The 27,691-nt window shown below is 47.0% G+C and overlaps 2 protein-coding genes across 3 annotated transcripts; both read right to left on the bottom strand.

Moving 5' to 3' along the window:
• Positions 1-414: 414 nt before the first annotated feature.
• LOC118382034 (gap junction beta-1 protein-like) lies at positions 415-5,235 on the bottom strand. 2 transcript variants are annotated; one of them, XM_052518018.1, is made up of 2 exons: positions 4,747-5,235; positions 415-3,069 (listed from the first exon to the last, which is right to left on the bottom strand). In XM_052518018.1, exon 2 carries the CDS (start codon positions 3,053-3,055, stop codon positions 2,228-2,230), a length of 828 nt encoding a protein of 275 aa, XP_052373978.1. In that variant the 5' UTR covers positions 3,056-3,069; positions 4,747-5,235; the 3' UTR covers positions 415-2,227. The 2 variants fall into 2 exon arrangements, with proteins under 2 accessions (XP_052373978.1, XP_052373977.1); XM_052518017.1 differs by lacking the exon at positions 4,747-5,235 and adding an exon at positions 4,054-4,538.
• Positions 5,236-9,791: 4,556 nt separating this feature from the next.
• Positions 9,792-17,171, bottom strand: LOC127929769 (vacuolar ATPase assembly integral membrane protein vma21-like). The gene is made up of 4 exons (XM_052518016.1): positions 16,985-17,171; positions 11,730-11,839; positions 10,699-11,474; positions 9,792-10,342 (listed from the first exon to the last, which is right to left on the bottom strand). The coding sequence occupies exons 1-3, from the start codon at positions 17,044-17,046 to the stop codon at positions 11,335-11,337; spliced, it is 312 nt and encodes a 103-aa protein (XP_052373976.1). The 5' UTR covers positions 17,047-17,171; the 3' UTR covers positions 9,792-10,342; positions 10,699-11,334.
• Between the last annotated feature and the right edge of the window lie 10,520 nt (positions 17,172-27,691).

Here is a 27,691-nt window from a genome sequence, read left to right as displayed (position 1 = left end):
ACCATATATAACAGTATAATGTGGGATATGAACATACCATATATATAACAGTATAATGTGGGATATGAACATACCATATATAACAGTATAATGTGGGATATGAACATAACATATATAACAGTATAATGTGGGATATGAACATACCATATATAACAGTATAATGTGGGATATGAACATACCATATATATAACAGTATAATGTGGGATATGAACATACCATATATATAACAGTATAATGTGGGATATGAACATACCATATATAACAGTATAATGTGGGATATGAACATATCATATATATAACAGTATAATGTGGGATATTAACATATCATATATAACAGTATAATGTGGGATATGAACATACCATATATATATAACAGTATAATGTGGGATATTAACATACCATAACTTTGTACGGGTTAACAACCATTAATGGAAGTTGTCAGTAATCCATTTTAGGACAACCAGTTTTCCACGTCGCGGCTGCTAACACTCTTGGTACTGAAAGCAATGTATTAAAGCTCCATAGTTTGCTGTGCACCATTAAAAATACCTTCAAAGTCTTTATGAGTGATCTGTTCCTGCTGTAGGAGTAGTCTCTCTGCTGTAGGAGTAGTCTGTAGGAGTAGTCTGTAGGAGCAGTCTCTGCCATAGGAGTATTCTCCCTGACGTAGGAGTAGTCTGTAGGAGTAGTCTGTAGGAGTACTCTCCGTGCCGTAGGAGTCGTCTCCCTGCTGTAGGAGTAGTCTGTAGGAGTACTCTCCGTGCCGTAGGAGTAGTCTCCCTGCTGTAGGAGTAGTCTCCGTGCTGTAGGAGTAGTCTGTTGGAGTAGTCTCCGTGCCGTAGGAGTAGTCTGTAGGAGTAGTCTCCGTGCTGTAGGAGTAGTCTCCATTCTGTAGGAGTGGTCTCCGTGCCGTAGGAGTAGTCTCCCTGCTGTACGAGTAGTCTCCCTGCTGTACGAGTAGTCTCCATTCAGTAAGAGTAGTCTCCCTACTGTAGGAGTAGTCTGTAGGAGTAGTCTCCGTGCCGTAGGAGTAGTCTCCGTGCCGTAGGGGTAGTCTCCCTGCTGTAGGAGTAGTCTCCCTGCCGTAGGAGTAGTCTCTCTGCTGTAGGAGTAGTCTGTAGGAGTAGTCTCTGTGCCGTAGTCTCTCCGCTGTAGGAGTAGTCCCTCCGCTGTAGGAGTAATCTCCGTATTGTAGGAGTAGTCTCCCTTCTGTAGGAGGAGTCTCCGTGCTGTAGGAGTAGTCTCCATGCTGTAGGAGTAGTCTCCACGCTGTAGGAGTAATCTCCGTATTGTAGGAGTAGTCTCCCTGCTGTAGGAGTAGTCTGTAGGAGTAGTCTCCGTGCCGTAGTCTCTCCGCTGTAGGAGTAGTCCCTCCGCTGTAGGAGTAATCTCCGTATTGTAGGAGTAATCTCCGTATTGTAGGAGTAGTCTCCCTGCTGTAGGAGTAGTCTCCGTGCTGTAGGAGTAGTCTCCGTGCTGTAGGAGTAGTCTCCACGCTGTAGGAGTAATCTCCGTGCTGTAGGAGTAGTCTCCCTGCTGTAGGAGTAGTCTCCCTGCTGTAGGAGTAGTCTCCACCCTGTAGGAATAATCTCCGTATTGTAGGAGTAGTCTCCCTGCTGTAGGAGACTCAGTGAGTTCCAATACAATGGGTTTGTCAAGTCATGTACTGAAACAAATGTTCCTTTATCCACTACTTCCTGCCCCAAGGTTGTGAGACAAAACAGTGACTGTGTCGATCACCATGAAACAAAGTTCTCTCTCCAATCTAGCGTTGAGTTTGTCTGGGCTTGTTTGTTCTTCTCTATATCCTACCACCGTTAGGAATGTTGAGAACCTGTAGCACCAGCCACTAGAATAAATAGATGAAGAAATAAATGAGTGAATGATTGATGTTATTACTAGATGGAGCTGTTAAGGATTTCTATCCGGTATATGGTTACATGCTGGTTACAGTTCATTAGTTTGAAGCAGTGAACTCGGACTAGACAGCGTATCAGAAAGCAGAGCCCTGCTTTCCCATCTCCATAGGCAGCAAAACAGAACACCTCTCCCTTCCAGGGCAGCCTATCAGAAAGCAGAGCACCTCTCTCCCTTCCAGGGCAGCCTATCAGAAAGCAGAGCACCTCTCTCCCTTCCAGGGCAGCCTATCAGAAAGCAGAGCACCTCTCTCCCTTCCAGGGCAGCCTATCAGAAAGCAGAGCACCTCTCTCCCTTCCAGGGCAGCCTATCAGAAAGCAGAACACCTCTCTCCCTTCTCCATAGAGGTCTTCCTAGCTCCCACGTTGAACTTGAACTTCGACTGGTCAGCGATCATCTGGTTGATTTCATTCTGTTTGTAGGAGGACAGTTTCTGACCAATCCCTGCTACCTTATTCTTGTCCTGGTTACCATGGATACACCTCAGACAGGCTCTGCCAATCAGGTAGGCCACCTCGGCCAGGTTAAGGAGAACACACACCCCCGACACGGAGAGCATGAACACGGTGAAGATGGTTTTCTCCGTGGGTCGAGACACGAAGCAGTCCACAGTGTTGGGGCAGGGGTACGAGTCACACTTGACCAGACGGAACATCTTGAAGTCTGGGTAGATCAAGTAGAATATATAAAGGAAGCCGACTTCCAGAACGATCCTAAACAGCACACTGATCATGTAGGTCCACCAGAGGGCGCCTGCGATCGCAAACCTCTGATACTTGATTTCTTCCAACTCCTTAGGGGAAGCGCGCCCGGACTTCTTCAGGATCTTCTTGTTGATGTGTCTGCGATGGGCTACATGCATGGCCACTAGGAGAGCAGGCGTGGACACCAGGATGAGCTGCAAGGCCCACAGGCGGATGTGTGAGATGGGAAAGAACTGGTCATAGCAGACGGAGTTGCAGCCGGGCTGCTGAGTGTTGCAGGTGAAGCCAGACTTCTCGTCGCCCCAGACCGACTCGGCCGCCACCACGAGGACCAGGATTCTGAAGATGAAGATGACAGACAGCCAGATGCGGCCGATGCCGGTGGAATGCCTGTTTACGCCGCTGATTACGGCGTAAAAGGACCCCCAGTTCATTTTCGATTCCAGGTCTGGAGAGGAGAAACAGGAAGGGATATAGTTCTGTTGACAATGTATTGATTGATACAAGCTGACGTTCGATCACACTGGGGAAGGTGGTCCTTCTCTATAAGAACGACCATGTCAAGGAAACATGCTATGAAGGAATTAGGGGACGTCAAGGTACATCACGTTGGTGACACATGTCGATTTGATTTGATTTAACAAATTGATATAGTCATTGAAACTGTACAATCTCTGAGTCAATCCTTAATAAAGGCAATCAATCAAACCTGTAGTGAGGAAGAGAGAGTTCTTAAATAACCCCACAGGTGTACTGTATGTATCCAACCAACAACCAATCTGAAATGCTTGAGCTCAAATAACTAAAACACCAGACAGAAAAACATTCTCAACCCGTACTAACGTGGACTAAAACATTCTCAAACCGTAATAACGTGGACTAAAACACCAGACAGAAAAACATTCTCAACCCGTACTAACGTGGACTAAAACACCAGACAGAAAAACATTCTCAACCCGTACTAACGTGGACTAAAACACCAGACAGAAAAACATTCTCAACCCGTACTAACGTGGACTAAAACACCAGACAGAAAAACATTCTCAACCCGTACTAACGTGGACTAAAACACCAGACAGAAAAACATTCTCAACCCGTACTAACGTGGACTAAAACACCAGACACGTCGGACAGAAAAACCCCATTCTCACCCGTACTAACGTGGACTAAAACACCAGACAGAAAAACCCCATTCTCACCCGTACTAACGTGGACTAAAACACCAGACAGAAAAACCCCATTCTCAAACCGTACTAAGGTGAACTAAAACAGAACCTTCCTCCTATATAAACAACAATCCCCAACCTAACCCTTGTCTATGTCCCAAATAGCACCCCTTTCCCTATAAAAGTGCACTACTTTCAACCAGGACCCATTAAATAGGGTGCGATTTAGAAAGCAGCCCCAGTATTCCCTGAGCTGTTGGTCCTACCAGTCTCCGCCGGCAGCGGCGGCAGCACCAGGTCCTTAAACCACCACCGTCAGGTGTAGCCTGGCCATGGAGCTGGTCGGGTCACAGCAACGGCAAACAAGACTCAGCCAATCCCTGGCCTGCGCTTTAAGAACCTCGGGCGATGGCCTAACACGGGCGTAACGTCACGCCACGTAACGCTCTGATAGCCAATAGAGAAACGATAACGGAGACATGTGATCCATTCAACAAGTATTAATACTGACTGACCGTCACCTGACCTTCAGACGGACGGACAAACGGACACGGCTACACCAGACAGACCAGCCAAGATATATTCTCCAAGCAACGACTCTAAACATCCATCTCACTAGAAGAATCTTACAACTAACTTCAGACAGACACTGTCTAAGACCTCTACTGTAACTGAAGAAATATATAGCCAATCTCAAAACAGTCTTTAAACTATACCAATCATAAAATACACCCAGATCAAACCAAGAGAAGTTATTGTATTCGAGTGAACAGATGTTTCATATCAGTAACTACTGTCTTTCTGCAGAACCATTCTAGAATCTAGTCTGGAATTCTAGAATTCTCAGAGAACTCCAGAACACCTCAGACAGTCAGAATCTCTTTCCTTTTCCTCAGGAATCTCAACACATCATCATCCAAAAGGTTAATAAAGACAATCAGAGATATTATGGATTTTACCTTCAGCTGTGGTGGTACACAAAATGTGTACAAAGAAGGGTTAAATTAAATGTGTTTATTTTATCATCGAATCAGAAGGCTCTTGGCTTGTGAACACGATGGGTTGGTAAAATGCTAATCATTCCCGCGACACTAGCCACTACCCTGTACCGTAGCAGAGCCCCAGCGCAGCACAGCGGTCATATGGTCTTATATAAACTATTACCATACAATGCTGCCCTTTATCAGAGCCCCAACAAGACTCGGGTGTGTTATTCTGATAAAACGCCCTGGTTTCTGCCTACCCCCAGCAGAACATACAGTAGAAAGAATCTGTGTGGACACAAAAGGCCTGAGTCCCATGCCACATTATTTATTGTGCTGGGAGGGGAGGGGCAGAGGGCCTGAACCACTGAGAGAGCAGGGGGGAAAGAAGGGAGAGCAGTGGGTAAAATGAGATGTTTGCAGAATCATTCAAGAAACTATAAATCTGAAACATTTCCAAAAGTGGACAGTCAATGTCTTTGTGTTATATACTGGGTGTTTATTTAGGGATTAGATGGTTCTGATTGGCTTGTTCTCCTGATCTATCCATTAGATGGTTCTGATTGGCTTGTTCTCCTGATCTATCCATTAGATGGTTCTGATTGACTTGTTCTCCTGATCTATCCATTAGCTGGTTCTGATTGGCTTGTTCTACTGATCTATCCATTAGATGGTTCTGATTGGCTTGTTCCCCTGATCTATCCATTAGATGGTTCTGATTGGCTTGTTTTCCTGATCTATCCATTAGATGGTTCTGATTGGCTTGTTCTCCTGGTCTATGCATTAGATGGTTCTGATTGGCTTGTTTTCCTGGTCTATGCATTAGATGGTTCTGATTGGCTTGTTTTCCTGGTCTATGCATTAGATGGTTCTGATTGGCTTGTTTTCCTGGTCTATGCATTAGATGGTTCTGATTGGCTTGTTCTCCTGGTCTATCCATTAGATGGTTCTGATTGGCTTGTTCTCCTGGTCTATGCATTAGATGGTTCTGATTGGCTTGTTTTCCTGGTCTATGCATTAGATGGTTCTGATTGGCTTGTTCTCCTGGTCTATGCATTAGATGGTTCTGATTGGCTTGTTTTCCTGGTCTATGCATTAGATGGTTCTGATTGGCTTGTTCTCCTGGTCTATGCATTAGATGGTTCTGATTGGCTTGTTCTCCTGGTCTATGCATTAGATGGTTCTGATTGGCTTGTTCTCCTGATCTATCCATTAGATGGTTCTGATTGGCTTGCTCTCCTGGTCTATCCATTAGATGGTTCTGATTGGCTTGTTCCCCTGATCTATCCATTAGATGATTCTGATTGGCTTGTTCTCCTGATCTATCCATTAGATGGTTCTGATTGGCTTGATCTCCCAATCTATCCATTAGATGATTCTGATTGGCTTGCTCTCCTGGTCTATCCATTAGATGATTCTGATTGGCTTGTTCTCCTGGTCTATCCATTAGATGATTCTGATTGGCTTGTTCTCCTGGTCTATCTATTAGATGGTTCTGATTGGCTTGTTCTCCTGGTCTATCTATTAGATGGTTCTGATTGGCTTGATATCCTGATCTATCCATTAGATGATTCTGATTGGCTTGTTCTCCTGATCTATCCATTAGATGGTTCTGATTGGCTTGTTTCCCTGATCTATCCATTAGATGGTTCTGATTGGCTTGTTTCCCTGATCTATCCATTAGCTGGTTCTGATTGACTTGTTCTCCTGATCTATCCATTAGCTGGTTCTGATTGGCTTGTTCTACTGATCTATCCATTAGATGGTTCTGATTGGCTAGATCCCCTGATCTATCCATTAGATGGTTCTGATTGGCTTGTTTCCCTGATCTATCCATTAGATGGTTCTGATTGGCTCGTTTCCCTGATCTATCCATTAGATGGTTCTGATTGGCTTGTTTCCCTGATCTATCCATTACATGATTCTGATTGGCTTGTTCCCCTGATCTATCCACTAGATGGTTCTGATTGGCTTGTTCCCCTGATCTTTCCATTAGATGGTTCTGATTGGCTAGTAGTCAGTAGAGCATGGTGCTTGCTGTGTCTCAGTCAGTAGAGCATGGTGCTTGCTGTGTCTCAGTCAGTAGAGCATGGTGCTTGCTGTGTCTCAGTCAGTAGAGCATGGTGCTTGCTGTGTCTCAGTCAGTAGAGCATGGTGCTTGCTGTGTCTCAGTCAGTAGAGCATGGTGCTTGCTGTGTCTCAGTCAGTAGAGCATGGTGCTTGCTGTGTCTCAGTCAGTAGAGCATGGTGCTTGCTGTGTCTCTGAGCCATACATAATGATGTCTGTATGACTGTCTCAGTCAGTAGAGCATGGTGCTTGCTGTGTCTCAGTCAGTAGAGCATGGTGCTTGCTGTGTCTCAGTCAGTAGAGCATGGTGCTTGCTGTGTCTCAGTCAGTAGAGCATGGTGCTTGCTGTGTCTCAGTCAGTAGAGCATGGTGCTTGCTGTGTCTCAGTCAGTAGAGCATGGTGCTTGCTGTGTCTCAGTCAGTAGAGCATGGTGCTTGCTGTCTCAGTCAGTAGAGCATGGTGCTTGCTGTGTCTCAGTCAGTAGAGCATGGTGCTTGCTGTTTCTCAGTCAGTAGAGCATGGTGCTTGCTGTGTCTCAGTCAGTAGAGCATGGTGCTTGCTGTGTCTCAGTCAGCAATACATGGTGCTTGCTGTGTCTCAGTCAGTAGAACATGGTGCTTGCTGTGTCTCAGTCAGTAGAGCATGGTGCTTGCTGTCTCAGTCAGTAGAGCATGGTGCTTGCTGTGTCTCAGTCAGTAGAGCATGGTGCTTGCTGTCTCAGTCAGTAGAGCATGGTGCTTGCTGTCTCAGTCAGTAGAGCATGGTGCTTGCTGTGTCTCAGTCAGTAGAGCATGGTGCTTGCGGTTTCAGTCAGTAGAGCATGGTGCTTGCTGTGTCTCAGTCAGTAGAGCATGGTGCTTGCTGTGTCTCAGTCAGTAGAGCATGGTGCTTGCTGTCTCAGTCAGTAGAGCATGGTGCTTGCTGTGTCTCAGTCAGTGGAGCATGGTGCTTGCTGTCTCAGTCAGTAGAGCATGGTGCTTGCTGTGTCTCAGTCAGTAGAGCATGGTGCTTGCTGTCTCAGTCAGTAGAGCATGGTGCTTGCTGTGTCTCAGTCAGTAGAGCATGGTGCTTGCTGCCTCAGTCAGTAGAGCATGGTGCTTGCTGTGTCTCAGTCAGTAGAGCATGGTGCTTGCGGTTTCAGTCAGTAGAGCATGGTGCTTGCTGTGTCTCAGTCAGTAGAGCATGGTGCTTGCTGTGTCTCAGTCAGTAGAACATGGTGCTTGCTGTCTCAGTCAGTAGAGCATGGTGCTTGCTGTGTCTCAGTCAGTAGAGCATGGTGCTTGCTGTGTCTCAGTCAGTAGAGCATGGTGCTTGCTGTCTCAGTCAGTAGAGCATGGTGCTTGCTGTGTCTCAGTCAGTAGAGCATGGTGCTTGCTGTGTCTCAGTCAGTAGAGCATGGTGCTTGCTGTGTCTCAGTCAGTAGAGCATGGTGCTTGCTGTGTCTCAGTCAGTAGAGCATGGTGCTTGCTGTGTCTCAGTCAGCAATACATGGTGCTTGCTGTGTCTCAGTCAGTAGAACATGGTGCTTGCTGTGTCTCAGTCAGTAGAGCATGGTGCTTGCTGCCTCAGTCAGTAGAGCATGGTGCTTGCTGTTTCAGTCAGTAGAGCATGGTGCTTGCTGTCTCAGTCAGTAGAGCATGGTGCTTGCTGTGTCTCAGTCAGTAGAGCATGGTGCTTGCTGTGTCTCAGTCAGTAGAACATGGTGCTTGCTGTCTCAGTCAGTAGAGCATGGTGCTTGCTGTGTCTCAGTCAGTGGAGCATGGTGCTTGCTGTCTCAGTCAGTAGAGCATGGTGCTTGCTGTCTCAGTCAGTAGAGCATGGTGCTTGCTGTGTCTCAGTCAGTAGAGCATGGTGCTTGCGGTTTCAGTCAGTAGAGCATGGTGCTTGCTGTGTCTCAGTCAGTAGAGCATGGTGCTTGCTGTGTCTCAGTCAGTAGAACATGGTGCTTGCTGTCTCAGTCAGTAGAGCATGGTGCTTGCTGTGTCTCAGTCAGTGGAGCATGGTGCTTGCTGTCTCAGTCAGTAGAGCATGGTGCTTGCTGTGTCTCAGTCAGTAGAGCATGGTGCTTGCTGTCTCAGTCAGTAGAGCATGGTGCTTGCTGTGTCTCAGTCAGTAGAGCATGGTGCTTGCTGCCTCAGTCAGTAGAGCATGGTGCTTGCTGTGTCTCAGTCAGTAGAGCATGGTGCTTGCGGTTTCAGTCAGTAGAGCATGGTGCTTGCTGTGTCTCAGTCAGTAGAGCATGGTGCTTGCTGTGTCTGTCAGTAGAACATGGTGCTTGCTGTCTCAGTCAGTAGAGCATGGTGCTTGCTGTGTCTCAGTCAGTGGAGCATGGTGCTTGCTGTCTCAGTCAGTAGAGCATGGTGCTTGCTGTGTCTCAGTCAGTAGAGCATGGTGCTTGCTGTCTCAGTCAGTAGAGCATGGTGCTTGCTGTGTCTCAGTCAGTAGAGCATGGTGCTTGCTGTGTCTCAGTCAGTAGAGCATGGTGCTTGCTGTGTCTCAGTCAGTAGAGCATGGTGCTTGCTGTCTCAGTCAGTAGAGCATGGTGCTTGCTGTGTCTCAGTCAGTAGAGCATGGTGCTTGCTGTGTCTCAGTCAGCAATACATGGTACTTGCTGTGTCTCAGTCAGTAGAACATGGTGCTTGCTGTGTCTCAGTCAGTAGAGCATGGTGCTTGCTGCCTCAGTCAGTAGAGCATGGTGTTGCTGTGTCTCAGTCAGTAGAGCATGGTGTTGCTGTGTCTCAGTCAGTAGAGCATGGTGCTTGCTGTGTCTCAGTCAGTAGAGCATGGTGCTTGCTGTGTCTCAGTCAGTAGAGCATGGTGCTTGCTGTCTCAGTCAGTAGAGCATGGTGCTTGCTGTCTCAGTCAGTAGAGCATGGTGCTTGCTGTCTCAGTCAGTAGTCACTACTCTGGATAGGAGCATCTGCTACAGAACTAAAATGTTTCCACAGTTCATCAGTATAGTATGGATCATTTGATTTGTTTAATGTTTCATCATAACAAACACTCTGGACATCAAATTACAACCAAAAATAAACGTCTACAGACAGTCTCACAAAAACACAACGTTCTTAAATGAATCCGGTCAACAAGGACGGATCCAACCACAACAGCAGTGACATGATGTAAACACACAGAAAACAAAATGGCACCTTATTCCCTGTATAATCCACTACGTTTGGTCAACGTGGCCCTGGTCAAACGGCCTTACGTGGCCCTGGTCAAACGGCCTTACGGGGCCCTGGTCAAACGGCCTTACGGGGCCCTGGTCAAACGGCCTTACGGGGCCCTGGTCAAACGGCCTTACGGGGCCCTGGTCAAACAGCCTTACGGGGCCCTGGTCAAACGGCCTTACGGGGCCCTGGTCAAACAGCCTTACGGGGCCCTGGTCAAACAGCCTTACGGGGCCCTGGTCAAACGGCCTTACGGGGCCCTGGTCAAACGGCCTTACGGGGCCCTGGTCAAACGGCCTTACGGGGCCCTGGTCAAACAGCCTTTACGTGGCCCTGGTCAAACAGCCTTTACGTGGCCCTGGTCAAACAGCCTTTACGTGGCCCTGGTCAAACAGCCTTACGGGGCCCTGGTCAAACAGCCTTACGGGGCCCTGGTCAAACAGCCTTACGGGGCCCTGGTCAAACAGCCTTACGGGGCCCTGGTCAAACAGCCTTACGGGGCCCTGGTCAAGCAGCCTTACGGGGCCCTGGTCAAGCAGCCTTACGGGGCCCTGGTCAAGCAGCCTTACGGGGCCCTGGTCAAGCAGCCTTACGGGGCCCTGGTCAAGCAGCCTTACGGGCCCTGGTCAAGCAGCCTTACAGGGCCCTGGTCAAGCAGCCTTACAGGGCCCTGGTCAAACAGCCTTTACGTGGCCCTGGTCAAACAGCCTTACGGGGCCCTGGTCAAACAGCCTTACAGGGCCCTGGTCAAACGTAGTGCATTAAATAGGGAATAGGGTTGGACGCAGACAATACATTTCTACATGCTCCAGTTGTGAACTGGCATTTCACGGCCGTCTCTGGCCAGGGCCCAGTTTATGACACACCCTCTAACGGGCTGTAACACATGACAGGGGAGGTCAGAAACACCCAATACATTATTCTCTCCTAACACCAGGAGATGGACTCGGTATGAGCCCCTCCATGGCTGTTGGGCTGGGGTGGGGCTGGGGTGGGGGCTGGAGGGGCTGGGGTGGGGGCTGGGGATGGGGCTGGTCAAACAGGGGCTGGGTTAGGGGCTGGTCAAACAGGGGCTGGGTTGGGGGCTGGTCAAACAGGGGCTGGGTTGGGGGCTGGTCAAACAGGGGCTGGGTTGGGGGCTGGTCAAACAGGGGCTGGGTTGGGGGCTGGTCAAACAGGGGCTGGGTTGGGGGCTGGTCAAACAGGGGCTGGGTTGGGGGCTGGTCAAACAGGGGCTGGGGACTGGAGAGAAGCCAGGCTGGGTGGGGGCTGGAAGTGGCTTGGTCCAGGCCTTCTCTGGGCCAGCAGCACGGCCAGGTTAAGGGTTAGTCGTGTTTCCCCTTGTCCTTGGTGGAGCCCTCGTTCCAGGCCACGTAGACAAACAAAGCCAGAACCACATGTACGGCCAGCACAGCTACGATGGCAGCATAGAAATAACTGTCTGAGTTAGACATCTGTAGGGAACCTGGAGAGAGGAGAGGAGGAGAGGTGGGGAGGAGAGAGAGGGGAGGAGGATGGAGAGGGGAGGAGGAGAGAGAGAGGTGGGAGGAAGGAGAGGGGAGGAGGAGAGAGAGAGGTGGGAGGAAGGAGGAGAGAGAGAGGTGGGAGGGGAGGAGGAGAGAGAGAGGTGGGAGGAAGGAGGAGAGAGGAGGAAATTCAAATAAATTGTTTTGAATATTGATTGGGATATTTAGGCCTCAGACAAGAAATAATGATTTACCTTGAAAGATATATGCCTTTGATGCGAAGTACAGTCCTATGGGCAGGGTGACCATCAGGATGGTGAAGAAGAGAAGAGTTTTCAGAGCAGATACCAGAGAACTGTCATTCCTGCAGGAGAGACAATATATATCCTCCATCATATGTCTTGGTGATGGCTCTGGGTGAGTACATTACGTGAACTGCATGCGTTTGATATTATTGAATGCATAGACCTACTGTTAGCTATGGGACGTTAATACTGATAGAGCTAGCTAAAATACCTTAGACCAGTGGTGCTGCCCCCTAGTGGGGAAACTCAGAATGTAGACCAGTGGTGCTGCCCCCTAGTGGGGAAACTCAGAATGTAGACCAGTGGTGCTGCCCCCTAGTGGGGAAACTCAGAATGTAGACCAGTGGTGCTGCCCTCTAGTGGGGAAACTCAGAATGTAGACCAGTGGTGCTGCCCCCTAGTGGGGAAACTGAGAATGTAGACCAGTGGTGCTTCCCTCTAGTGGGGAAACTCAGAATGATCACCAACACTGTGGACCAGTGGTGCTGCCCTCTAGTGGGTCTAGAGGTCTGGAAACACCTGCTGGTGCTCCTCTCCATGTCCCTACAGACGGTCTGGAAACACCTGCTGGTGCTCCTCTCCATGTCCCTACAGACGGTCTGGAAACACCTGCTGGTGCTCCTCTCCTTGTCCCTACAGACGGTCTGGAAACACCTGCTGGTGCTCCTCTCCTTGTCCCTACAGACGGTCTGGAAACACCTGCTGGTGCTCCTCTCCTTGTCCCTACAGACGGTCTGGAAACACCTGCTGGTGCTCCTCTCCTTGTCCCTACAGACGGTCTGGAAACACCTGCTGGTGCTCCTCTCCATGTCCCTACAGACGGTCTGGAAACACCTGCTGGTGCTCCTCTCCATGTCCCTACAGACGGTCTGGAAACACCTGCTGGTGCTCCTCTCCTTGTCCCTACAGACGGTCTGGAAACACCTGCTGGTGCTCCTCTCCATGTCCCTACAGACGGTCTGGAAACACCTGCTGGTGCTCCTCTCCTTGTCCCTACAGACGGTCTGGAAACACCTGCTGGTGCTCCTCTCCATGTCCCTACAGACGGTCTGGAAACACCTGCTGGTGCTCCTCTCCTTGTCCCTACAGACGGTCTGGAAACACCTGCTGGTGCTCCTCTCCATGTCCCTACAGACGGTCTGGAAACACCTGCTGGTGCTCCTCTCCATGTCCCTACAGACGGTCTGGAAACACCTGCTGGTGCTCCTCTCCTTGTCCCTACAGACGGTCTGGAAACACCTGCTGGTGCTCCTCTCCTTGTCCCTACAGACGGTCTGGAAACACCTGCTGGTGCTCCTCTCCATGTCCCTACAGACGGTCTGGAAACACCTGCTGGTGCTCCTCTCCATGTCCCTACAGACGGTCTGGAAACACCTGCTTGTGCTCCTCTCCATGTCCCTACAGACGGTCTGGAAACACCTGCTGGTGCTCCTCTCCTTGTCCCGACAGACGGTCTGGAAACACCTGCTGGTGCTCCTCTCCTTGTCCCTACAGACGGTCTGGAAACACCTGCTGGTGCTCCTCTCCTTGTCCCTACAGACGGTCTGGAAACACCTGCTGGTGCTCCTCTCCATGTCCCTACAGACGGTCTGGAAACACCTGCTGGTGCTCCTCTCCATGTCCCTACAGACGGTCTGGAAACACCTGCTGGTGCTCCTCTCCTTGTCCCTACAGACGGTCTGGAAACACCTGCTGGTGCTCCTCTCCATGTCCCTACAGACGGTCTGGAAACACCTGCTGGTGCTCCTCTCCATGTCCCTACAGACGGTCTGGAAACACCTGCTGGTGCTCCTCTCCATGTCCCTACAGACGGTCTGGAAACACCTGCTGGTGCTCCTCTCCTTGTCCCTACAGACGGTCTGGAAACACCTGCTGGTGCTCCTCTCCATGTCCCTACAGACGGTCTGGAAACACCTGCTGGTGCTCCTCTCCATGTCCCTACAGACGGTCTGGAAACACCTGCTGGTGCTACTCTCCTTGTCCCTACAGACGGTCTGGAAACACCTGCTGGTGCTCCTCTCCTTGTCCCTACAGACGGTCTGGAAACACCTGCTGGTGCTCCTCTCCATGTCCCTACAGACGGTCTGGAAACACCTGCTGGTGCTCCTCTCCATGTCCCTACAGACGGTCTGGAAACACCTGCTTGTGCTCCTCTCCATGTCCCTACAGACGGTCTGGAAACACCTGCTGGTGCTCCTCTCCTTGTCCCGACAGACGGTCTGGAAACACCTGCTGGTGCTCCTCTCCTTGTCCCTACAGACGGTCTGGAAACACCTGCTGGTGCTCCTCTCCTTGTCCCTACAGACGGTCTGGAAACACCTGCTGGTGCTCCTCTCCTTGTCCCTACAGACGGTCTGGAAACACCTGCTGGTGCTCCTCTCCTTGTCCCTACAGACGGTCTGGAAACACCTGCTGGTGCTCCTCTCCTTGTCCCTACAGACGGTCTGGAAACACCTGCTGGTGCTCCTCTCCTTGTCCCTACAGACGGTCTGGAAACACCTGCTGGTGCTCCTCTCCTTGTCCCTACAGACTGTCTGGAAACACCTGCTGGTGCTCCTCTCCTTGTCCCTACAGACGGTCTGGAAACACCTGCTGGTGCTCCTCTCCTTGTCCCTACAGACGGTCTGGAAACACCTGCTGGTGCTCCTCTCCATGTCCCTACAGACTGTCTGGAAACACCTGCTGGTGCTCCTCTCCATGTCCCTACAGACGGTCTGGAAACACCTGCTGGTGCTCCTCTCCTTGTCCCTACAGACGGTCTGGAAACACCTGCTGGTGCTCCTCTCCTTGTCCCTACAGACGGTCTGGAAACACCTGCTGGTGCTCCTCTCCATGTCCCTACAGACGGTCTGGAAACACCTGCTGGTGCTCCTCTCCATGTCCCTACAGACGGTCTGGAAACATCTGCTGGTGCTCCTCTCCTTGTCCCTACAGACGGTGGAAACACCTGCTGGTGCTCCTCTCCATGTCCCTACAGACGGTCTGGAAACACCTGCTGGTGCTCCTCTCCTTGTCCCTACAGACGGTGGAAACACCTGCTGGTGCTCCTCTCCTTGTCCCTACAGACGGTGGAAACACCTGCTGGTGCTCCTCTCCTTGTCCCTACAGACGGTCTGGAAACACCTGCTGGTGCTCCTCTCCTTGTCCCTACAGACAGTCTGGAAACACCTGCTGGTGATCCTCTCCTTGTCCCTACAGACGGTCTGGAAACACCTGCTGGTGCTCCTCTCCATGTCCCTACAGACGGTCTGGAAACACCTGCTGGTGCTCCTCTCCTTGTCCCTACAGACGGTCTGGAAACACCTGCTGGTGCTCCTCTCCTTGTCCCTACAGACTGTCTGGAAACACCTGCTGGTGCTCCTCTCCTTGTCCCTACAGACGGTCTGGAAACACCTGCTGGTGCTCCTCTCCTTGTCCCTACAGACGGTCTGGAAACACCTGCTGGTGCTCCTCTCCATGTCCCTACAGACGGTCTGGAAACACCTGCTGGTGCTCCTCTCCATGTCCCTACAGACGGTCTGGAAACACCTGCTGGTGCTCCTCTCCTTGTCCCTACAGACGGTCTGGAAACACCTGCTGGTGCTCCTCTCCTTGTCCCTACAGACGGTCTGGAAACACCTGCTGGTGCTCCTCTCCTTGTCCCTACAGACGGTCTGGAAACACCTGCTGGTGCTCCTCTCCTTGTCCCTACAGACGGTCTGGAAACACCTGCTGGTGCTCCTCTCCATGTCCCTACAGACGGTCTGGAAACACCTGCTGGTGCTCCTCTCCTTGTCCCTACAGACGGTCTGGAAACATCTGCTGGTGCTCCTCTCCTTGTCCCTACAGACGGTCTGGAAACACCTGCTGGTGCTCCTCTCCTTGTCCCTACAGACGGTCTGGAAACACCTGCTGGTGCTCCTCTCCTTGTCCCTACAGACGGTCTGGAAACACCTGCTGGTGCTCCTCTCCTTGTCCCTACAGACGGTCTGGAAACACCTGCTGGTGCTCCTCTCCATGTCCCTACAGACGGTCTGGAAACACCTGCTGGTGCTCCTCTCCATGTCCCTACAGACGGTCTGGAAACACCTGCTGGTGCTCCTCTCCTTGTCCCTACAGACGGTCTGGAAACACCTGCTGGTGCTCCTCTCCATGTCCCTACAGACGGTCTGGAAACACCTGCTGGTGCTCCTCTCCTTGTCCCTACAGACGGTCTGGAAACACCTGCTGGTGCTCCTCTCCATGTCCCTACAGACGGTCTGGAAACACCTGCTTTTCCTGGAACTCTTTTTAAAAATAGTTGACCAACTTGATCACATATCCACTGTTGGTGGCTAGGGAAAAACTCCCTAGAAAAGCCAAAACCTAGGAAGAAACCTGGAGAGGAACCAGGCTATGAGGGGTGGCCAGTCCTCTTCTGGCTGTGCCGGGTGGAGATTATAACAGAACATGGCCACGATGTTCAAATTTTCATAGATGACCAGCAGGGTCACATAATAATAATCACAGTGGTTGTAGAGGGTGTAGCAAGTCAGCACCTCAGGAATAAATGTCAGTTGGTTTTTCATAGCCGATCATTAGAAGTATCTCTGCCGCTCCTGCTGTCTCTAGAGAGTTGAAAGCAGCAGGTCTGGGACAGGAAGCACGTCCGGTGAACAGGTCAGGGTTCCATAGCCGCAGGCAGAACAGTTGAAACTGGAGCAGCAGTATATTAATGGCAGGTGTGGGCTTTTTTGCACAAAGTGCCTCTTCATTTAATACAAAACAATGTGTCAGAATGACATTTTTATTGGTCCAGTGTGTGTGTGTGTGTCTAGAAATCTGTAATTTCATTGGATCAGTTTTTGCGTGTGGGGCGAGAACATTATTGTATTGGTCAGTGAGTGTGTGCAGCCCGAAAACCCTCCGATACCGAACCCCACTACCGACCCGCTTCACGTGTAAATACAGCAGCAATAAGCGGTGAGGCGGCATCCTTTCAAAATAAAAGTGTCGATGCGGAGGTTACCTTTCAAAATATTTTTACATTTTAAATGTCTTATTATTATATATCTTTTTTTTCTTACACAAGTCCCGCGACCCCTTAAAATCCTCTCGCGACCTCCCAGTTGAGGTGCTGGCTAAAGCGCCAAGCTATCTATCTAATGAATGGGCTAATGTTAACTAACTAACTACTGTTAGTAACGTTATCTAATACGACGACTGAATAATTAACACTCTCTTACCCTCTGAAATCCGGGGCTCCAGCATACGTGGTGCTAAGTGATGTTTTGGCATATCCTTCCATTTCTCTGAGAAATAGGGCAAATAAAACAGCAAAATCTATATGAAATAGAGAGGGTAATCTGTTGTCGCTATGGATATATTTCAACACTTCCGCATTTGGTCACGGGACAAGCACATGACTTCTTTCCCGTCTTTGGCACGAGAACTGTCTCAGTGCGTCATCTACTGGGTTGGTAGGAAATGGCACTTGATTCACCTGAGTGTGTGTGTGTGTGTGTGTGTGTGTGTGTGTGTGTGTGTGTGTGTGTGTGTGTGTGTGTGTGTGTGTGTGTGTGTGTGTGTGTGTGTGTGCGTGCGTGCGTGCGTGTGTGTGTGATGTAATGTAATCTCTGAAAAAGCTTGTTAGTAAGCATTTTATTACAAGGTTGTATTCGACGTACGTGACAAATACAATTTTATTTGATGTAATCTCAAATCCAAATCAAATCAAACTTTATTTGTCACGTGCGCCGAAGTGTGGACCTTATTGTGAAATGATGATTTTACAATCCCTTAACTAACAGTCCAGTTCAAGAAGAGTAAAGAAAATATTTACAAAATAAACAAAAGTCAAATTTTTTTAAATAAAAAGTAACACAATAAAATTACACTAAGAGGCTATATACAGGGGGTACTGAGTCAATGTGGAGGCTATATACAGGGGGTACTGAGTCAATGTGGAGGCTATATACAGGGGGTACAGAGTCAATGTGGAGGCTATATTCAGGGGGTACAGAGTCAATGTGGAGGCTATATACAGGGGGTACTGAGTCAATGTGGAGGCTATATTCAGGGGTACTGAGTCAATGTGGAGGCTATATACAGGGGTACTGGTACAGAGTCAATGTGGAGGCTATATACAGGGGTACTGAGTCAATGTGGAGGCTATATACAGGGGTACTGAGTCAATGTGGAGGCTATATACAGGGGGTACTGAGTCAATGTGGAGGCTATATACAGGGGTACTGAGTCAATGTGGAGGCTATATACAGGGGGTACAGAGTCAATGTGGAGGCTATATACAGGGGGTACTGAGTCAATGTGGAGGCTATATACAGGGGGTACTGAGTCAATGTGGAGGCTATATACAGGGGGTACTGAGTCAATGTGGAGGCTATATACAGGGGGTACTGAGTCAATGTGGAGGCTATATACAGGGGTACAGAGTCAATGTGGAGGCTATATACAGGGGGTACTGAGTCAATGTGGAGGCTATATACAGGGGTACAGAGTCAATGTGGAGGCTATATACAGGGGTACTGAGTCAATGTGGAGGCTATATACAGGGGTACTGAGTCAATGTGGAGGCTATATACAGGGGGTACTGAGTCAATGTGAAGGCTATATACAGGGGTACAGAGTCAATGTGGAGGCTATATACAGGGGGTACTGATTCAATGTGGAGGCTATATACAGGGGGTACTGGTACAGAGTCAATGTGGAGGCTATATACAGGGGGTACAGAGTCAATGTGGAGGCTATATACAGGGGGTACTGAGTCAATGTGCAGGGGTACAGGTAGGGGTGAAGTGACTATGCAAAGAATCACTGTCGACTTCCAATGCATTAAACATGTTTGCATGAGGTCTTTCAAAACCCAGACCAATATTTACCTACCTCTCAAATGGTACCCTATTCCCTATATAGTGCACTACTTTTGGTTAGAGCCCTATTCCCTAGTGGCTTGTCAAAAGTAGTGCACTATATAGGGAATAGGGTGCTACGGCCCATAGGTCTCTAGTCTAAAGTAGTGTACTATATAGGGAACAGGGTGCTACGGCCCATAGGTCTCTAGTCTAAAGTAGTGCACTATACAGGGAATAGGGTGCTACGGCCCATAGGTCTCTAGTCTAAAGTAGTGCACTATATAGGGAACATGGTGCTACGGCCCATAGGTCTCTGGTCTAAAGTAGTGCACTATATAGGGAATAGGGTGCTACGGCCCATAGGTCTCTAGTCTAAAGTAGTGCACTATACAGGGAATAGGGTGCTACGGCCCATAGGTCTCTGGTCTAAAGTAGTGCACTATATAGGGAATAGGGTGCTACGGCCCATAGGTCTCTAGTCTAAAGTAGTGCACTATATAGGGAATAGGGTGCTACGGCCCATAGGTCTCTGGTCTAAAGTAGTGCACTATATAGGGAACAGGGTGCTACGGCCCATAGGTCTCTAGTCTAAAGTAGTGCACTATATAGGGAACATGGTGCTACGGCCCATAGGTCTCTGGTCTAAAGTAGTGCACTATATAGGGAATAGGGTGCTACGGCCCATAGGTCTCTAGTCTAAAGTAGTGCACTATACAGGGAATAGGGTGCTACGGCCCATAGGTCTCTGGTCTAAAGTAGTGCACTATATAGGGAATAGGGTGCTACGGCCCATAGGTCTCTAGTCTAAAGTAGTGCACTATATAGGGAATAGGGTGCTACGGCCCATAGGTCTCTAGTCTAAAGTAGTGTACTATATAGGGAACAGGGTGCTACGGCCCATAGGTCTCTAGTCTAAAGTAGTGCACTATACAGGGAATAGGGTGCTACGGCCCATAGGTCTCTAGTCTAAAGTAGTGCACTATATAGGGAATAGGGTGCCATTTGGGATGCAGAGTAGCCTTCCACCACCATCCCTACACCATGCCCTCTGCACCGGTATATGGGGGACCTAGCTTGTCTACACCAATGAGTAATGAGGTAGTGAAGGGAGTCTGACATCGTTTCCTCTAATAATTGTTGCTGGAACTAGAGTTATTCAGCAGCCAATGACGGTGACGTTGATATGAACTCATGAGATGGCTGTTTCTGTGTGTGTTTCAGCTGCTTGTTGACGGTGACGTTGATATGAACTCATGAGATGGCTGTGTGTGTTTCAGCTGCTTGTTGACTGTGACGTTAATATGAACTCATGAGATGGCTGTGTCTGTGTGTGTTTCAGCTGCTTGTTGACGGTGACGTTAATATGAACTCATGAGATGGCTGTGTGTGTTTCAGCTGCTTGTTGACTGGGACTTTAATATGAACTCATGAGATGGCTGTGTCTGTGTGTGTTTCAGCTGCTTGTTGACTGTGACGTTATTATGAACTCATGAGATGGCTGTGTCTGTGTGTGTTTCAGCTGCTTGTTGACTGGGACTTGTGTAATAATGATCAGGTAGTTGATTATATCTGTCCTATTTCACACATGTACCAGTGTGTATTATACATTTAAAATGTGCTTTTTTTTGTGTGATAATGTCAAGAGTTTACAAAGCTGTCATCAAGACAAAAGGGTGACTACTTTGAAGAATCTCAAATAACAAAATATATTTTCATTTGTTTATAACACTTTTTTTTGGTTACTACATGATTTCAAATGTGTTATTTAATAATAATAATAATAATAATAATAATATATGCCATTTAGCAGACGCTTTTATCCAAAGCGACTTACAGTCATGTGTGCATACATTCTACGTATGGGTGGTCCTGGGGATCGAACCCACTACCCTGGCGTTACAAGCACCATGCTCTACCAACTGAGCTACAGAAGGACACACCTTGATGTCTTCACTATTATTCCACAATGTAGAAAATAGTAAAAATAAAGAAAAATCCTTGAATGAGTAGGTGGTACTGTATACAGTAGGTGTGTTCAACCTGTTGGCTGGTACTGTATGCAGTAGGTGTGTTCAACCTGTTGGCTGGTACTGTATGCAGTAGGTGTGGTCAACCTGTTGGCTGGTACTGTATACAGTAGGTGTGTTCAACCTGTTGGCTGGTACTGTATGCAGTAGGTGTGTTCAACCTGTTGGCTGGTACTGTATACAGTAGGTGTGTTCAACCTGTTGGCTGGTACTGTATGCAGTAGGTGTGTTCAACCTGTTGGCTGGTACTGTATGCAGTACGTGTGTTCAACCTGTTGGCTGGTACTGTATGCAGTAGGTGTGTTCAACCTGTTGGCTGGTACTGTATGCAGTAGGTGTGTTCAACCTGTTGGCTGGTACTGTATACAGTAGGTGTGTTCAACCTGTTGGCTGGTACTGTATACAGTAGGTTTGTTCAACCTGTTGGCTGGTACTGTATGCAGTAGGTGTGTTCAACCTGTTGGCTGGTACTGTATGCAGTAGGTGTGTTCAACCTGTTGGCTGGTACTGTATGCAGTAGGTGTGTTCAACCTGTTGGCTGGTACTGTATACAGTAGGTGTGTTCAACCTGTTGGCTGGTACTGTATACAGTAGGTGTGTTCAACCTGTTGGCTGGTACTGTATACAGTAGGTGTGTTCAACCTGTTGGCTGGTACTGTATGCAGTAGGTGTATTCAACCTGTTGGCTGGTACTGTATACAGTAGGTGTGTTCAACCTGTTGGCTGGTACTGTATGCAGTAGGTGTGTTCAACCTGTTGGCTGGTACTGTATACAGTAGCCCCTGGAGACTAGATCAATAGAATATATACAGTAACTATTGGCTGGTACTGTATACAGTAGTTCCTGGAGACTAGATCAACAGAATATATACAGTAACTATTGGCTGGTACTGTATGCAGTAGCCCCTGGAGTCTAGATCAACAGAATATATACAGTAACTATTGGCTGGTACTGTATACAGTAGCTCCTGGAGAGTAGATCAACAGAATATATACAGTAACTATTGGCTGGTACTGTATACAGTAGCCCCTGGAGACTAGATCAACAGAATATATACAGTAACTATTGGCTGGTACTGTATGCAGTAGGTGTGGTCAACCTGTTGGCTGGTACTGTATACAGTAGCCCCTGGAGACTAGATCAACAGAATATATACAGTAACTATTGGCTGGTACTGTATGCAGTAGGTGTGGTCAACCTGTTGGCTGGTACTGTATACAGTAGCCCCTGGAGACTAGATCAACAGAATATATACAGTAACTATTGGCTGGTACTGTATACAGTAGTTCCTGGAGACTAGATCAACAGAATATATACAGTAACTATTGGCTGGTACTGTATACAGTAGCCCCTGGAGACTAGATCAACAGAATATATACAGTAACTATTGGCTGGTACTGTATACAGTAGCCCCTGGAGTCTAGATCAATAGAATATATACAGTAACTATTGGCTGGTACTGTATACAGTAGCTCCTGGAGACTAGATCAACAGAATATATACAGTAACTATTGACTGGTACTGTATACAGTAGCCCCTGGAGTCTAGATCAACAGAATATATACAGTAACTATTGACTGGTACCGTATACAGTAGCTCCTGGAGACTAGATCAACAGAATATATACAGTAACTATTGGCTGGTACTGAATACAGTAGCCCCTGGAGACTAGATCAACAGAATATATACAGTAACTATTGGCTGGTACTGTATACAGTAGCCCCTGGAGACTAGATCAACAGAATATATACAGTAACTATTGACTGGTACTGTATACAGTAGCCCCTGGAGACTAGATCAACAGAATATATACAGTAACTATTGGCTGGTACTGAATACAGTAGCCCCTGGAGACTAGATCAACAGAATATATACAGTAACTATTGGCTGGTACTGTATACAGTAGCCCCTGGAGACTAGATCAACAGAATATATACAGTAACTATTGACTGGTACTGTATACAGTAGCCCCTGGAGACTAGATCAACAGAATATATACAGTAACTATTGGCTGGTACTGTATACAGTAGCTCCTGGAGACTAGATCAACAGAATATATACAGTAACTATTGGCTGGTACTGTATACAGTAGCCCCTGGAGACTAGATCAACAGAATATATACAGTAACTATTGACTGGTACTGTATACAGTAGCCCCTGGAGACTAGATCAACAGAATATATACAGTAACTATTGGCTGGTACTGTATACAGTAGCCCCTGGAGACTAGATCAACAGAATATATACAGTAACTATTGACTGGTACTGTATACAGTAGCCCCTGGAGACTAGATCAACAGAATATATACAGTAACTATTGGCTGGTACTGTATACAGTAGCCCCTGGAGTCTAGATCAACAGAATATATACAGTAACTATTGGCTGGTACTGTATACAGTAGCCCCTGGAGACTAGATCAACAGAATATATACAGTAACTATTGGCTGGTACTGTATACAGTAGCCCCTGGAGACTAGATCAACAGAATATATACAGTAACTATTGGCTGGTACTGTATACAGTAGCCCCTGGAGACTAGATCAACAGAATATATACAGTAACTATTGGCTGGTACTGTATACAGTAGCCCCTGGAGACTAGATCAACAGAATATATACAGTAACTATTGGCTGGTACTGTATACAGTAGCTCCTGGAGACTAGATCAACAGAATATATACAGTAACTATTGGCTGGTACTGTATACAGTAGCCCCTGGAGACTAGATCAACAGAATATATACAGTAACTATTGGCTGGTACTGTATACAGTAGCCCCTGGAGACTAGATCAACAGAATATATACAGTAACTATTGGCTGGTACTGTATACAGTAGCCCCTGGAGACTAGATCAACAGAATATATACAGTAACTATTGGCTGGTACTGTATGCAGTAGGTGTGGTCAACCTGTTGGCTGGTACTGTATACAGTAGCCCCTGGAGACTAGATCAACAGAATATATACAGTAACTATTGACTGGTACTGTATACAGTAGCCCCTGGAGACTAGATCAACAGAATATATACAGTAACTATTGGCTGGTACTGTATACAGTAGCCCCTGGAGACTAGATCAACAGAATGTATACAGTAACTATTGACTGGTACTGTATACAGTAGCCCCTGGAGACTAGATCAACAGAATATATACAGTAACTATTGGCTGGTACTGTATACAGTAGCCCCTGGAGACTAGATCAACAGAATGTATACAGTAACTATTGACTGGTACTGTATACAGTAGCCCCTGGAGACTAGATCAACAGAATATATACAGTAACTATTGGCTGGTACTGTATACAGTAGCTCCTGGAGACTAGATCAACAGAATATATACAGTAACTATTGGCTGGTACTGAATACAGTAGCCCCTGGAGACTAGATCAACAGAATATATACAGTAACTATTGGCTGGTACTGTATACAGTAGCCCCTGGAGACTAGATCAACAGAATATATACAGTAACTATTGGCTGGTACTGTATACAGTAGCCCCTGGAGACTAGATCAACAGAATATATACAGTAACTATTGGCTGGTACTGAATACAGTAGCCCCTGGAGACTAGATCAACAGAATATATACAGTAACTATTGGCTGGTACTGTATACAGTAGCCCCTGGAGACTAGATCAACAGAATATATACAGTAACTATTGACTGGTACTGTATACAGTAGCCCCTGGAGACTAGATCAACAGAATATATACAGTAACTATTGGCTGGTACTGTATACAGTAGCCCCTGGAGACTAGATCAACAGAATATATACAGTAACTATTGGCTGGTACTGAATACAGTAGCCCCTGGAGACTAGATCAACAGAATATATACAGTAACTATTGGCTGGTACTGTATACAGTAGCCCCTGGAGACTAGATCAACAGAATATATACAGTAACTATTGGCTGGTACTGTATACAGTAGCCCCTGGAGACTAGATCAACAGAATATATACAGTAACTATTGGCTGGTACTGAATACAGTAGCCCCTGGAGACTAGACCAACAGAATATATACAGTAACTGTTGGCTGGTACTGTATACAGTAGGTGTGGTCAACCTGTTGGCTGGTACTGTATACAGTAGGTGTGGTCAACCTGTTGGCTGGTACTGTATACAGTAGCCCCTGGAGACTAGATCAACAGAATATATACAGTAACTATTGGCTGGTACTGTATACAGTAGCCCCTGGAGACTAGATCAACAGAATATATACAGTAACTATTGGCTGGTACTGTATGCAGTAGGTGTGGTCAACCTGTTGGCTGGTACTGTATACAGTAGCCCCTGGAGACTAGATCAACAGAATATATACAGTAACTATTGGCTGGTACTGTATACAGTAGCCCCTGGAGACTAGATCAACATAATATATACAGTAACTATTGGCTGGTACTGTATACAGTAGCCCCTGGAGACTAGACCAACAGAATATATACAGTAACTGTTGGCTGGTACTGTATACAGTAGGTGTGGTCAACCTGTTGGCTGGTACTGTATACAGTAGGTGTGGTCAACCTGTTGGCTGGTACTGTATACAGTAGCCCCTGGAGACTAGATCAACAGAATATATACAGTAACTATTGGCTGGTACTGTATACAGTAGCCCCTGGAGACTAGATCAACAGAATATATACAGTAACTATTGGCTGGTACTGTATGCAGTAGGTGTGGTCAACCTGTTGGCTGGTACCGTATACAGTAGCCCCTGGAGACTAGATCAACAGAATATATACAGTAACTATTGACTGGTACTGTATACAGTAGCTCCTGGAGACTAGATCAACAGAATATATACAGTAACTATTGACTGGTACTGTATACAGTAGCCCCTGGAGACTAGATCAACAGAATATATACAGTAACTATTGACTGGTACTGTATACAGTAGCCCCTGGAGACTAGATCAACAGAATATATACAGTAACTATTGGCTGGTACTGTATACAGTAGCCCCTGGAGACTAGATCAACAGAATATATACAGTAACTATTGGCTGGTACTGTATACAGTAGCTCCTGGAGACTAGATCAATAGAATATATACAGTAACTATTGGCTGGTACTGTATACAGTAGCCCCTGGAGACTAGATCAACAGAATATATACAGTAACTATTGGCTGGTACTGTATACAGTAGCCCCTGGAGACTAGATCAACAGAATATATACAGTAACTATTGGCTGGTACTGTATACAGTAGCCCCTGGAGACTAGATCAACAGAATATATACAGTAACTATTGGCTGGTACTGTATACAGTAGCCCCTGGAGACTAGATCAACAGAATATATACAGTAACTATTGGCTGGTACTGTATACAGTAGCCCCTGGAGACTAGATCAACAGAATATATACAGTAACTATTGACTGGTACTGTATACAGTAGCCCCTGGAGACTAGATCAACAGAATATATACAGTAACTATTGACTGGTACTGAATACAGTAGCCCCTGGAGACTAGATCAACAGAATATATACAGTAACTATTGGCTGGTACTGTATACAGTAGCCCCTGGAGTCTAGATCAACAGAATATATACAGTAACTATTGGCTGGTACTGTATACAGTAGCTCCTGGAGTCTAGATCAACAGAATATATACAGTAACTATTGGCTGGTACTGTATACAGTAGCTCCTGGAGTCTAGATCAACAGAATATATACAGTAACTGTTGGCTGGTACTGTATACAGTAGCCCCTGGAGACTAGATCAACAGAATATATACAGTAACTATTGGCTGGTACTGTATACAGTAGCCCCTGGAGTCTAGATCAACAGAATATATACAGTAACTATTGGCTGGTACTGTATACAGTAGCCCCTGGAGACTAGATCAACAGAATATATACAGTAACTATTGGCTGGTACTGTATACAGTAGCCCCTGGAGACTAGATCAACAGAATATATACAGTAACTATTGACTGGTACTGTATACAGTAGCCCCTGGAGACTAGATCAACAGAATATATACAGTAACTATTGACTGGTACTGTATACAGTAGCCCCTGGAGTCTAGATCAACAGAATATATACAGTAACTATTGGCTGGTACTGTATACAGTAGCCCCTGGAGACTAGATCAACAGAATATATACAGTAACTATTGACTGGTACTGTATACAGTAGCCCCTGGAGACTAGATCAACAGAATATATACAGTAACTATTGGCTGGTACTGTATACAGTAGCCCCTGGAGACTAGATCAACAGAATATATACAGTAACTATTGGCTGGTACTGTATACAGTAGCCCCTGGAGTCTAGATCAACAGAATATATACAGAAACTATTGACTGGTACTGTATACAGTAGCTCCTGGAGTCTAGATCAACAGAATATATACAGTAACTATTGGCTGGTACTGTATACAGTAGCTCCTGGAGACTAGATCAACAGAATATATACAGTAACTATTGACTGGTACTGTATACAGTAGCCCCTGGAGACTAGATCAACAGAATATATACAGTAACTATTGGTTGGTACTGTATACAGTAGCCCCTGGAGACTAGATCAACAGAATATATACAGTAACTATTGGCTGGTACTGTATACAGTAGCTCCTGGAGACTAGATCAACAGAATATATACAGTAACTATTGGCTGGTACTGTATACAGTAGCCCCTGGAGACTAGATCAACAGAATATATACAGTAACTATTGGCTGGTACTGTATACAGTAGCTCCTGGAGTCTAGATCAACAGAATATATACAGTAACTATTGACTGGTACTGTATACAGTAGCTCCTGGAGTCTAGATCAACAGAATATATACAGTAACTATTGGCTGGTACTGTATACAGTAGCCCCTGGAGACTAGATCAACAGAATATATACAGTAACTATTGGCTGGTACTGTATACAGTAGCCCCTGGAGACTAGATCAACAGAATATATACAGTAACTATTGGCTGGTACTGTATACAGTAGCCCCTGGAGTCTAGATCAATAGAATATATACAGTAACTATTGGCTGGTACTGTATACAGTAGCTCCTGGAGACTAGATCAACAGAATATATACAGTAACTATTGACTGGTACTG

Source organism: Oncorhynchus keta, chromosome 4, assembly GCF_023373465.1.
Source record: "Oncorhynchus keta strain PuntledgeMale-10-30-2019 chromosome 4, Oket_V2, whole genome shotgun sequence".
Classification (NCBI taxonomy): Eukaryota; Metazoa; Chordata; class Actinopteri; order Salmoniformes; family Salmonidae; genus Oncorhynchus; species Oncorhynchus keta.
Note: the sequence above shows the minus strand (reverse complement) of the source record. Positions and strands in the feature narration are given on the sequence as shown.